General features: G+C 38.4%; 1 protein-coding gene across 1 annotated transcript; it reads right to left on the minus strand.

The window, feature by feature from the left end:
- Positions 1-5,292: 5,292 nt before the first annotated feature.
- Positions 5,293-14,602, minus strand: LOC103476826 (annexin A4-like). The gene is given in 16 exon segments (XM_008429475.2): positions 5,293-5,716; positions 5,832-5,954; positions 6,125-6,183; positions 6,978-7,073; positions 8,602-8,695; positions 8,879-8,935; positions 9,036-9,115; positions 9,354-9,444; positions 9,564-9,677; positions 9,944-10,038; positions 10,186-10,273; positions 10,372-10,809; positions 11,409-11,491; positions 12,249-12,365; positions 12,368-12,499; positions 14,500-14,602. Coding segments are annotated over 15 exon segments (1,725 nt in total). The 5' UTR covers positions 12,498-12,499; positions 14,500-14,602; the 3' UTR covers positions 5,293-5,656.
- Positions 14,603-14,681: the final 79 nt, after the last annotated feature.

Below are 14,681 nucleotides of genomic sequence, written 5' to 3' on the forward strand. Positions count from 1 at the left end.
TATATATATATTGTGTATTGTCGTATTGTCTATGTTAAACAATGACGGAAATTACGTTTTTTTTTTGTCCATAAGGTTGTCCCTGAATTCAGTCTGAGCCTCACAAAAGCAAATAATTATCTGAAAGTAAAACTTATCAAAACACAAGCTCCATTCATTATTGCAGCTGTCCTACTAAACAGTATGTAATAATTGCATCTGTTTATATTTTCAATCAGAAATACAGCAAGCACTTGCTCATGCTGAAAGTAACAATCCCAACGATGCTAAGTTGTTGGAGTCAGTAGTAGTTTACTACCATTAAGCACAAGATGACTCATTTTCATTGCAATATTTTTTCTTAAAATAACAATGAACAAATGGGTTGCACAGTGGCACCATTGGTAGCACTGTTGTATTGCAGCATGAAGGTCCTGGGCTCAAATCCCCGCTGGCTAGGTTTCTGCATGGAGTTTGTTTGTTCTCCTTGTCCATGTGTGGGTTCTTTCCAAGTATTCCTCCCAATTTAATCATGAGTTATCCTGCACATAATGAAGCGCTGACCTTTTTGTGTGTGTTTCAATGGTATATCATGAATTATTTATTTGCTTTTTGCCAAATTTTGATGGTAGCTGTGGCATGATCAATGATCTTTCAAATTTGCAATCTAGCCCAGACATTTTATTTGAAGAAACACCAGAAGAAAAGGTCACATTTGAGAGTGTGAAATCTATTTGCAGTCAGTTGCCCGGTCACATTTCAATCCTAGAAAAATAGGACTCTGTTTCCCCGGGGAGCTGCATCCTGCTCTAGCTGGGATGTGAATGCAGTTTAATTAAACTCGTGAGTCTCTGCTTTAGGTCTGTAGATTTATCACATAAGAAAGCCTGCATTTTGTTTACTGTGTTAAAACAAGGCTAACATATTTGTGCATTTATCCGGGCGGTTTCAGTCGTAGTTAGTGGCACAAATTAGTGAAACGATAAAAAACTAAACCAACAGAACTGCATCCAATCAGCTGTCTGACCACGTTAAATATTTTATTTAGTGAAAAATGTCGTTGCAATGATAAAATAGGAGGATTTACTTATTCCTTGCATAACGCCGCTGCTGTAGTCACAGGCTTATGCACCTTCTGAGCTGCAGCCAATTTCATAGAGTGCTCTGTCTCCATGAAGGGATAAAATATAAGAAGGCGGCACATTGTTTATTAACAACCAAGCCGTATATGGGGGATGACAAATGAAATGTGTATTTGAGGAGGATTTGTGCAACACAGTGTAATGACAATGGATGCACCCTGCTTCCCAAACTGCAGCTGAACAGAGATTGTTGGCACAGGGGCAGGCGACTGCAGGCATACCTCTCAAACCGTGACCTTATTCATGCATGCAGTGAATCTCATTGTGACATCTGCAACTCGCTCCCCTCCTCCCCTCTCCGTCTCTTTGCCCTGATGGCTACGTCGCTTGTGCAACCATGTGCCTTCCATTTGGATGAAAAATTAATTACATTTCATTCATATCAAAGGGAAGCGAGTCCCCTCCGCTGACACACTTCGGACAATTGTGTCTGTATCCCTTTTCTGAGGACGCTCATGTGAATGGAGGGCGGCCTGATGGTTTTTATCTCGAGGGTATGAATGTGTTTATTATTTAGGCGACTAAAGTGGTGTTTCAAACTGTCTATTCACTGAAATATTGTTTCAAAGATTTGTTTGTGAGTACATCTAGAACAGTTGAGATAATAGCCTTATCTTTTATTGAAGAGACTGTCAGCAAGTATATCCATCACTTATCCCGGCCCAATGGCCTCAAAGAGGGAAAAAAAAAAATCCCTGCATTTTATAGATTTTTTTTTTTCATCGCAAGCTCGAGTAGAGATTCAGCTAAAGCTGTCAGAGCTAAGGGTGGCAAAACAATTACTGCAGTGTTCGCTCAGTTTTCACACTCTTTTACTCACTGCATCACAGGAATGTATCTGTTTTATTCAAATCCTGCCAGAAAGCAGAGCATGATGGAGCTTCCAATATGTTGAGTGTTCACAACAAATAACAAAAAAGCAAGCTGTGAAGAAAGGGGACGAGTTTATTTATGCCACTTGATTCAAGCTAATGGAGTATTTTACAGCGACGCACTGCACTCACGGACGTCACGGCAGAATATCATAGGATGCAACAGAGAATACAGTTAGATTGTACAAAAACATGTTTCGGTACATATAATCAAAGTAAAAAATAAAGTAAAAATGATAAATGCTCTTCTGTTTTTAAAATCAAGGAATGCATTTCAAATGATATTAGATGATGTCACTTAGTAGAATACAAGAAAAACTTTATCTTCAACAACTATTATGTAGACAAAACATTGATGACAACCTGAAACCAATAAAAAGCACATAAATAAGTGCAACTCTTACAACTCTTTCTTTTTTTTCTGGACTGTTATACTTAAACAGGGAATATAATGCCAAAGCTGCTACTGGTAATATAATAAAAACTACTTTACTGAATCACATCCTGATTCAGTTTCAGCTTCTAATCTTCTTTGGTGGGACTGTATCAGCATGCCACATCTTGACTTGGCAATATTTGCTCACTCTACCATTCAATTCTCCAAACCTGTTAGATTATGAGGTTATTTTTATTTCCCACCATACTTTTTAAGTGATCCCTACCATTTTCTGTCAGACCATTTTCTGGACTCTGGCTGCACCATTGCACAACCTTAATTTTCCACTCAGAAAGTAGTTTCAGGTTGTTGGAAACATTCCTCTGAGATTTTGGAACCATTCTCCCCTGACCACATAACTGCTGTTCATTGGATAGTTTTTTCATTAGTGTGAATGCTGTAGGCATTTACACTCTTGAATTCCTCCACTTTTTTCCATACACTTTTCTTAACTACTTCTGCATACTTTGTGCTACTCAACCATTCAACTTTACCATATTCTGCTAATTCAGGACGTTACGGCTATGTCTTTTGGTACTGATGTCTTCTATGATTTATGAAATATTTAGCTTTTTGTGATCATCTTCATTTTCTATTGAAATGAGTGGAAAATCCCATAATTTCTGAGAAATTCTGCTAAAAGCCTTGCACAAAAATTATTAAAATTATGTAATTATGTTGGGTAGCTAAGTGTTGTAACAGAGCGTTCTAACTTTTCTTTTGAGATTAGAGTGTGGAGAAAGTGTTAGTTTGATAAACAGCCATCAGGTCACAGTTGTGGGTAACTGACCAACATTCTCCATTTTGCAACAAACTGTTGGCATGTTGTCAAGTCTGTCTGAAACATGCCTTTTAATAGTTACTTGGTATATGCCACTGATGTTAAACATATAGGCTTCTACAGTGTGCATTTGAAAGCTTGTGCCTTTGAATAAATTAATTACTAAGACTGTCACCCATTTTATAAACTAAATTCCACTACACAGATGGGATTTCAACAATAGCACACTGTTATTGTAGGTCAACACACTAGTGCTAGCCTTGATGCTATCATTAGTATTTTAGCTTGCTTGAGCTATCAACTAATTTTAGCTTTTACATGGGTTTTGTCACATTCAACTTGCACCTACAGTAAGGTAACCAATTTACTGTCGGTGCATCATTAGTAGCATGTAGGCTACTAATCATAGTCTAAATGCTATGATTCATATTTCAACTAGCTTTAGCTTTTTAGCTAAAGCTAGCTGAAATGCTCTGCTGTGACCTTACAGTATAGGCTTGAAAGTAGTATTTTGCAGAGATTTCTAATAGTCTTTGGGTGGGATTTTTGCATTAACTGAAAGCTTTCACTCTTTTTCAACAATTTTTCAATATGCATTTTGCCAATTTCTTACATTTCTGAAAGTTTTCTGGAATTGAATTCATTCTTTTCCAGTTCCCAGAAAATGTTTACAGCATTTTACTCTGCATTTTCACAGGAAATGCAATTTTTTTCTAGTTTCAAATACTAGAAAAACTTGTTAAGTCCAAAGGAATCCTTCTGGTAAAACAGCGATGCAATCTTTCTTGAAACACCCTCAGTAGCCTTTTTAATTTTGAAATCCACTTATAACACCAAGCACTTTTTTTTTCAAATTAATTTTACTGACGTGCTCTAAAACTGCTCTTCCATGTTGGCTTTGTTTAATGTGCCAAAGCCGTTTTACAGCTGCTATCAGTTCCACAAACCCCCGCCCGCCGACCCCCAACCCCACCCCACCTCACCATTATTGACTGCAGTGCAGAGTCTTCCTCCACACTACTGTAGCCAGCCAAGCGCAGCGGCCAGTCTTTGTAGTCATGTGTGTTGAACAGCATTTTAAGTGAAATCAACAAGGATTTTTTTAAAAAGTCAAACAGTTCACTGAACAGCCACACAAGTTGACTTCAAGATAAGAAAGATGGACAAAATATTTATTTGTATGCATTGAGCAAAATGTGAAGAACCTAACAACAAAAAGTCCACTAGTTCCTGGCATTGATGCAATCTAACAACAAGCACTTTTATGTACAGGCATTTTGTTGCCTGCACACATTTTAACCTCTGTTCACAATCAATGATCTAAAACCCAACACCTCACCATTATTGACTGTAGTGCAGATCCATATAAGGTCTGGAATGATCCATATTAGGTCTGGAGGATGGAAAATTACATCTTGGGTGACACTGTTAAGATTTTAAAATTACATCACTGCCCTCTGCTGGCAGGGAAATTCAACAGTGCACTGGTACTATCCGAGTAGCCATGGAAACACCTTGACAACTCTGTTTTTAAAGAGTATTCAAAGACTTGAATACATAGTTTCTCATTCATCAGGTTAAGTTTATCAAATCTCTAAAGTTCTTACTAGCTGACAGGTTGTCAGTTCATACTTCTAGTTACGCATCCATGTTTTCTGTTGCTCCGTTTTTGCTTGCAAAGTCGTATTTATTGGTGTTTGTATTTTTCTGCACACTGGTGGTAAAAGGGTTGGGATTATACTTTTTGTCATTTTGCAATTTAAACGTCACTGTGGAATTTGATAAGTTTTGCAAATGCTATGGGTGACATCCCCTGTATCTTCACAGCTGGTTTTGCATATTTTGCATTAACAAATCAAACGACACAGTTTTTTTTTTTTTTTTGTATTTGCAATTTATTAGTTGGCATGCCGAGTTTTACAACAAACACTAACAAGCACACTGGCACAAAACCCCCTGAAATATCAGTTGCAAACACAACACAAATATAGTAAACAATAATGTATAACTGGAGACAAATCACTTATTAGATTATACATTTTCCATCATGACCCTTTAACTTTGGTACTTCAGCATTTCTTGAAATCAAAAAACAAGATTATTTATGCTTAAAATTTATTTTGATATGTAATCATGATGGCACACTTGTAATAAAAATCCTTAAAAAATATATAGCAAAAGTTTAGATTTCAAAATATATATGTCATGGTAATAAACAAACTATCTGAAAATCCTGAAAATATATGGCAAATTAAAAAAAAAAGTCTACATAGAAAACAGGTGCTGCTGTGTAAATGTAGCGTTTAGAAGCATTGGCATGGTGAGCAGGTATGTCATTTTGGATATAATTCATACAGTGGAGGCAGGAACATGATATTCATAGAAACATCTTAATGCTGCAAATGCACCTGACTGCTCATGGTCTACTGCAGGCTACGTCTCCTGTTCAGTCATTGCCACCGCAGAGCTTACTCAGCAGCTTCTTGTAGTCTCCTGATGTGTCTCCCTGTTAATTAGAAGTATAGCAAATTAATGTCGATATGCATCTTGCAAAAGCATTGCATTTAAAAATAAATAAATACAATATTTCACAACATTTCTGAATGAGGATAAGTACTTACCTGGATGTGTGTGTACAGCGATTTTCCATAGTTCTTAACGTATTCCTGACGGATATCCAGCATGTCAATCTCCGAACGGGAGACCATAACCCGGATCAGGGTTCTGTCTTTAGTTCCAGCTCCCTACAAGAGTTCCATATTTACACATACTTAGATAAGTGTTTGGACAAAATATACATACAGACATAACTCAATAAATTAGGATAGCATAAAAGTACATTTGTTTCAGTAATTCTAATTGAAAGGTGAAATTCATATTTAATTTTTGGTTTGATTATTAATGTTTGCTGTACCTTCATGGACTTGTAAAGTCTCTCTGCGAAGTAGCCTGGTGTATTTTTAATGCACTTCACTGCAAACAGACACATCAATTATTGGCAATCAAAAACAAAAATGCTCAACACAGCGTGCACAAAGCGAAAACCAGACTAAAACACATCACGCAAAACACAGCAAAAAATAATTACTACGGGATAACAATAAGAAAAACGGATAAAGGAAAATAAGTGAAACACCCTGGGGGGGAAACTATTTTTTTTTTAAAACATGCATCCGATATGTTAATTTCTGCAGTGAAATATCTATCGAGATACGGCATGTCAAGTGAAATGAAACAAACCAACAGCACCAGAATGTACACACACACACACACACACACACACACGAGTGGATAAAATCTAAATAAAATGTGATATCAATATTCAAATAGGTTACTGTACCATAAACCTTATAAATGTTTGCAAAATCAAAAAGAAAACAGATTATTAGCATTTCCTCAACATTTTTAACATCAAAAGTAGGTCATGGGCCATAAAATATTAAAGCTGTAATGAACATAATATTTGTGCAGCCATTTTAGCAGATAAATGTTCCATCAAACATAATATGGTACACTTAAAAAAATAAAAACAACAAAAAAAATGCATCTAATTTATGGAAAAATACCAACAGCTGTGGTTGCCAGAATTTTATTGTACTTATACCATAGTCGTTGATATTTTACCGTAAGTTAGAGACGTCTGTTTTTTTTTTTTTACATTGTAGTCTTCCATGATAATAGAGGTGGGAAAAGGGGGATACCGCCTCAATACAGCACTGAAAAGGTGTCAGGAAAAACTGGAACCGGTGAGAATGCGTTCTTCTTACCCACTGCCAACATGCCGCTCTCGAGGTCTCCAGACATCTCTCTGCCGATGCTTTTCTCGATATCTCTGCCACACATCTTCTGGTATTCATAAAACACTATACACACAAAACACACACAGCGAATCAGAAACACAGACATTAAAGTGGAGATTTGAAGGGGTGTAAAACAAATGACATTTTTAATGGTATTTGGGTTTTTATGTCACCACCCAATTCTAACTAAATTACAAACTCATTTTAACTGGGATTCTTAAGTAACGCCATGAAGAATTTAATTATGTTTTTATAAGTCAATTATAAAATATGTATTCTTTTACTTTTGTTTTCCAAGCCCGAAGTTGTAAATTTAACCTTGCAATGTAGTCACATTTAATAGAACCGCTACTCTAAAAGCAGAGAAATGGGCCGACAATAAATGTCCGACATCATGGAGCCGAGATTTTGACGGATAAATTGAAATGATGAAATGACTCGTGTATTAACAGGCTTGGCTGACTGTTACATTACTTTGTGTCAGAGGTGAGAGTTTTAATCAGCCTTGATCCGTTCAAAGCATGACTCAGCCGTGCTGGGGCAGGGATGCATTTAAAAGCTGCAGAGTAGCAGCTCTCAAAGCCTGCACCTCAGCACCTCTGCCCCACCGGCTTGAGAAGAGAGCTACTGCCCCCCGCCCCCCGTTCTTTATGAATTCTAACAAAAGCATAGAACACATTTTCACAAGAAGCCTGGGCAGCTTGTGAACATGGGAAAAATGGCTCTCGAATGTCTTTTTATGTTTTTTAACGTTTACCTGGATTGTGTTTAAGGGACACAACAAATACTTTCTTGCAAAAGTATCAATAGCCAGCAAAGGTTTTCACATTTTGTCACATCACCACAAATTTTAATGCCATTTATTGGCAGTTTGTGTGAAACATCAATACAAGGTTTTGCATTCAGTTGTACTAACAAATGAAAAAAAAAACAAAAGAAAAACAAAACAGTCTACCAGCTTTGCACACACTAACAGAAAAGAGAAAATAAGGAATAAAAATTATTATATGGAAAGGGTGTGTTAACATCACTCTGGACTTGAACTGGACCAAACTAAACTACACATCTGCTTCGATCTCAATCTGAAGTCTTGTGCAGCTTTTCATTCTTTTCTTTTAGAATTGCCCCATACTTGATTCATATTTCCCTTCCTTGACCAGCTTTGCTAGCCCTCCTGAAGAAAAGCATATCCACATCATGTTGCCACCTCAGTCATGTCAAAGGGATGCGTGTTTAGGGTAATAGCATTTTTGCATGGTCTTCCACTTGTTTGCTCTGTCCCCCAAGTTTAGAGTTCATGACTTGTCATGAACTCTAAACTTGTGGTTTTCTTGTAGCCAGTCTTCCTTAAATAACCAATCATAATTATGCATAAAAATATGTTCAGAGAGAAGAGATTAAAAGGAACTAAATGCATACAAACTCCACACTTCTCAGATTTTTGTCAAAAAAACGAAAAGAAATCATATGTGCTTTTCCTTTATATTGATGCATCACAGAAAATTCCAATAAAATACATTGACGTTTAAACATGTTATGTGACAGAATAGCTTAACAAAAAGATATATTCTATTAAGTGTCGTCTTTGTACCTGTTCGGAGATGTGGTTTGCTCCTTGCACACAAAATGGCATTGAATTTGGACTCATCTGTTCCAAGTTTGTTTTCTCCAGCAGCATACAGCGCCTGCAGCATAAAAAATAGCACATGTATATAGAATCATGTGCAAATGGAAATGCTGACCAATTGGAAAGGATTGATCCCAGCCCATTTTTTTTAAACAAGAACCAAGTAGGAAGTAAATTGTAATCTGTTGGCTGTTTCATGCAGCGTACAAACAGTAATCCCCCACATGAGATCGGACTTCACCTGAGCATCTTGTTTAGCCAGATCGGCATCAATATTCTCCCTTTCATCTCGATTACCCTGCAAGATACAAAACGGCAATACACTCATTAGATTTGACACGGTTATGGCAACAGAGCAGCTGAAAAGTTAGACAAGTCTTTTTACAACACGGCTGTACCTGAGCCAGAGAGATCAGGAGACGACGGAAGTGGCCTGAGGTATCGCTTTTGATGGCATCTTCCAGGGATTTCTTATTGTCTGAAAAGAAGACATAAGACAATGAATACAATCAACCTGTAGCTATAGCAAGCAGGTGTTTTTCCTGACCGATTAATATTTTTCCACCAAGACTGGAATATTTTGATGTTTCAATCATTTTTCAACATTTAATCATTCCCTTTTTTCCACATAGCTTCACAGATATCAATGATTGTGCTTTTACATATTGAATTGTATTATTAGAAAGCTGCATATTGACAGTCCTGACATCTCTTACTTTCTTTGTAAATCCGGTTTATTTCTTTGATTTCAGCATTGGAGCGCGAGGACAAGATCTCTATCATGCAGGCTTCGTCGGTTCCAGCTCCCTGTGAGGAAGAACAGAGCAACAAATATAACTCTTTTTCTTTTTTCTTCCAGAACAGTTTCCAACATTTGAGAATAAATGAACTCAGTGGAATCATCATATCTCTTTCTGAGCACTTGCCTTCATGGCACTGTGGAGTTCAGAGGCGTCAAACTCAGCCGGGCTTTTTAGCATGGCCATCACCAGGTTCCTGAAGTCTCCAGAAAGCTCTGAATGCAGATCTTTAATCAGGTCCTGGAACGGAAAAGAATTTGAAATGACTCACAGTCATTGTGAGCTGGAAGCTCCCTGGTCAAGTCGACCTTAAGGATATGGGATCTTCCCTCCATTTTACTGCTGGAACCAGCAGCAGATGTCTGCCTGTCGCTCATTTCAGTGGAATGGACTCGGGGCCATGTCTGTTACTATATTTGTAAATGGTGTCAACTATTTTTGAAGGAGGCTATTCTAGAAAGCAGCTCTGTAATAATAATAATTATAACCACAAACAGAAACGTTACCTTCCCGTAGGACGTTTTGTAGGCTTTGAGTAAAGGTACCCGCTGCTTATTGGAGCGACTGCCCAGTAGGTCGATTATGGCCTGCTCGTCAGTTCCTGCGCAGACAAGTCGGAAATGTATTGCCAGGCTCAAATCAGACAGAAAAACGTGGCCTGATTAACATTTAATAGTCTAGTTTTACAGACAGGTTTTATTTAATATTTCTGTACAGTGTGATTGGTTCATCAGTCCAGAAAACTCACCAAAGCCCTTCATAGCTTTCCTAAGGACCTCCACATCTTTCAGCGGATCAGCTCCTGGGAAGTCTTTGATTGTTCCCCTGAATACTCGCTAATGTAAAAGTACAGAAATCAAGATTTTTTTTAGGTAAAAATGTTTGCATGCGACAGACAAATCAATTTCTTCTACTTTTGTTTTGCATCCCTTACATTGTTGGATGGAGCGACCGGCATGGCTCCTCCTCCATAGGCTGGCATTGATGGATTTGGTGACGGGGCTCCTCCAAAGCCAGGCATTGATGGATTTGGTGACGGGGCTCCTCCAAAGCCAGGCATKGRTGGRTTKGGTGACGGGGCTYSKSSRAAGCCRGGCATGGGTGGGTTGGGTGACGGTGCTTGGGGGTAGCCGGGCATCGTCTGTCCAGGTTGACCGGGATAGCCCATCCCAGGATACTGTTGTTGGGGCATGGTGCCTCCTGGCTGTGGGTACAGGCCACATGACTGTAGGTTAGGATAGAGGGCACCGCTTCCACCCACATGGGGGGCAGGTGGGTACCCCCCAGGTGCAGGTGGATACCCCCCAGGTGCTTGGGGGAGCATGGATGAGTTTGGAGTAAACGCCCCCATACCAGCAGAGATCTGGTTGTCCTGTGAAAGATTGGCATTTAATTTAATGTTATAATTATTCGTGGTTTATTTACTGCAGAGAATGTGTAGCAGTTCACACCTTGTTTGCATCAGTAACACATATCTGTGTCTTAAAGTATAGATTAATCCCACAGAAGAGAAACTTAAGTTATTGTTTCTCCTGGTTTTTTTGTTGTTATTGTTGTGGTATTAATTGATATGAGTCTTAGGCATCCAAAGTGTGATCACGCTAATTAAATGCACTTTTTTGCAGAAAATGAGAACCAAAACAGACATAGCGATGATTAAAACAATGCAGGAAAGAGAAAGAAGCATCAGATTAATGGGAAAATATGCATGAATGAGACTTTAGCACATGACTGATTTTCATGCAGTAGAACGAGAGGAAAGTTGGCAAAGAAAACTGTAATGCTGAGAACTTTAGGGAGTATGCCTCTGGAGGGAAAAAATCTTACCGTTAAATGTAAGAGCATCAGTTTCCACTACAGGCTGTGCAACTCAGCCTAACTGCAATACTTAACGCAATAACCTGAATGCAGTGCATTACAAGTTTATTTTAACAAATGTATGTTTAACTAACACTTTAGGGCTAAACTCACCATGCCTGCATTGTATCCGGGGTTGGGATAGCTGCCAGGAGCAGTGGAGGGATATCCACCAGAGGGGCCGCCTCCCCACGTGCCTGCAGCAAAAAGTAAACATGCAAATGTATTGTGGAGCAAAGTGCCCAATAAAGTTGACGGACATCCTCCTCAGTGGATTTACAGTCGTTCTGTTTGTTTAATATCTTGATGTAAGAGTGCTGGACAGAGAATGGGAGCAGTATGTGAACTGTGGACAGCAGGATTTACCTCTCTTAGCAACCGCAGAGATGTTTGCTTTTGAGGGGAAAGCCAGACTAACAAAGGGTCCTGTCTCATGACTGTTGTTGCCAGTAAACACAACTTGGCTTACAAATTCTGCCTGAAAGTGTCCCAAAACTTGAGGGCGGGGTATTCAGGAAAATACACTTACTTCCTTTATTTAATATTCCTTTGCGATCAACAAAGTGTTTTTGAATTTGAATTTCTAAAGACATGGATAATACAATCTAATTTCCTTGCATGTATACTGCCAGAGTTTTAAATAACTTTTAAGTTAATAGACTTAATTGGCATTGCTATTAACCGATGTATTGTGGCTTGGTTATTTTATTCATAGCTTTTTAAAAAAAGGATGCCCTATGAGTAGACAGCTAGGGAAAATAAAACACTCCCAACAGGCTATAACAGAATTTAACTTCTATCACAAATATCCAATACTTTACAACAAGGATAAAGTATTTTTGAGCTGTTCTTATAATTGTAAGATGATTTTAACCCAATTATGCAATCTTGTAATTCTGAAGTCAACCAACTAAAACAAAAATGGCTTTTTATTTTCTTCAAATGTTTGCTTACCTGTGGGTAATGGTGCTGGGTAGCCTCCAGCCTGAGGAGGATAGGTTCCGGGCTGCGGAGGGTAGCCTCCTGCTTGGGGAGGGTAACCGCCTGCTTGGGGAGGGTAACCGCCTGCTTGGGGGGGTAACCGCCTGCTTGGGGGGGGTAAGCCCCAGGCTGAGGTGGGTAACCAGCTGGTTGTTGTGGAGGGTAAAACCCAGGCTGCGGTGGGTATGTGCCAGCCGGAGGGGGGTATCCTGGGTAGCTCATTGCTTTAAACACAAAAATGTAAAGCTAATGAAATATGGTGCCTTGCAAAGCGTGAAAACATTTCACATTTGTGACATTCAAACTTTGTGTTTTAATGTGGGGGATTTTATGCGAGCATGACGTAGAGCATTATTGTCAAGTTACAGTTTTCATTTATTTTGCAATTAAGTTTAAAGAGTGGCACGCATTTGTATTTAATCCTTTACGTCAATACTTTGCAACAACCACCTTTCTCTCCAATCACATCTGAAAGTCTTGGAAAATGTCTCTATTGGCTTTGCACATTTAGGTGAAAAAGAAACTTCCATCCCAGTCATAAGTCTTTTGCAACCTCTGACCAGCTTCCTCTACTCTGATAAAGAAAGCCACCCTCACAGCATGAGGCTGCCACCATCATGTTTTACATTGGAGATAGCGTTATCAAGGGAGAAGTGCAGTGCTAGCTTTTTGAAGCACAGGCAAATATATAGGCCATAAAGTTTTATTTAGCAAGAACATCTCCCACATACATGTCCAAATTTGGAAATTCTTAATTCTCTTGGTTGGTTCCCAGATTATCGGTATTCTTGCTAGATGAAGGATTGAGCTGTGCTCTGCTAGATGTTCAAGAAATTGTTTTCTAACCTAATCCCCAATATTACTTTAAACTTTTCCATAACTTTTATCCCGACCAGTGTACTATGTGCCTTAGTCTTCATGATGATGTTTGTTCGCTAATTTTGTCTGACAATCCTTCACAGAACAGCTGTGTTTATACGGAGATTAAATGACAAATAGGTTGGACTTGATTTACTCACTCTGTTCTGAAGGCAATTTTATGCCCAGTTTATGTCTGGAAACTACCATGTCTAAAGCCTAGTGGTGTGCCGATTGATCGGCCAACGATCATAATTGACCAATTTCGGTGAAAAAGTATCTGATTGGTGATTGCCGATGACCGTCTTTTGTTGCCGATCATAAACTGGTTTACCAGGAAGTATCAGTGATTGAAGAACACTTATTGATATGTAGCATTCAAGCTGTTTTAAATACAATGAAGTAGTAACAGGTAACTGGAAATATCTTTTTTCCCAATTCGTTTTATTTAGAGAGTAAGTAATATGTATTACGCATGTACATATGAGTTTGACTCTTTGTACTATGCATGCAAATAAAAATTTGACTCTGTATATGCTGGCAGCTGGAGTGAAAATATTTGAGTAAAGAGGAAAGAGAAAGTTTCCTTTTAGTTGCATTTGGTAAGAGAAGTCTGTGCTTCACTGGACTAAATTGTTCCATGGTAAAACTGACCTCACTGTAGACAGCCTTCAGCTTTGCATTCCCAGTAAAAAAAAAGTTTGAATAATCCCATAAAGCAAATAAGATATCCAGTTAAATAGACACACTTAAACCAAATGACATAAAGCCGATAGTCTCTACTGTTCATATAGGGTTTTCTAGGATAGTAACTTTTGAAGTTTATTTATAGCTTCTACAAATATTAAATTACTCTTCAAACTCGAGTTGGTGGTTTTCAAGTTAAACAGCAAGTATTTACTGTAAAAAATAAATAAATAAAAATGACCATAAGAGTACAGGTATATAGTTTCCAGGCACAAACTCTTCAAGTTCAAACAAATCTAATTTATTCTGCAAGTTGTCAATAGAACAAGCCTCGGGCCTTTCCAAACCTTCTACTGTGGCGGTGACAAGCTAGCAGATTCACTTTAATCTACCTAGCTTCTTCGGCTACATAGCCTTGTTCTAAGTATCTATCCAAATTTGCCAACTATAAAACAAAGAACCACTGTAGTCTTAGCATGAAAAAGGTAGTGCATAAAGGTGAAGCTATGGCAACTACGTGGCTTAGCTAAAGGAAGTAACACAGGCTAACTAACAACTTCAAGTACGCAGGAGTAGTACACTCCGCAGATAGTCGACACACAAACAAATTTACTCCTCATAAAGCGTAATACTGAGTACCATCAGTTCTGATATTTGAATTAACTTAGCAAGTACTTACTTTGCGTCCGCTTCTCTTCTCTTCCTGGAGTGCGAAGATCTGCTAGGGTGAAGTAGTGTGTCAAATCTTAATGGGTGGGACTCAAATTTTCCATATAGGGGAGCCGCCCATCCCTGTAATGACGTAGCTTTGACACGGCAACTAACAGTTATTACGTGACACCAAGCAGCAATGATATATAT

Source organism: Poecilia reticulata, linkage group LG15 (genome assembly GCF_000633615.1).
Source record: "Poecilia reticulata strain Guanapo linkage group LG15, Guppy_female_1.0+MT, whole genome shotgun sequence".
Lineage (NCBI taxonomy): Eukaryota > Metazoa > Chordata > Actinopteri > Cyprinodontiformes > Poeciliidae > Poecilia > Poecilia reticulata.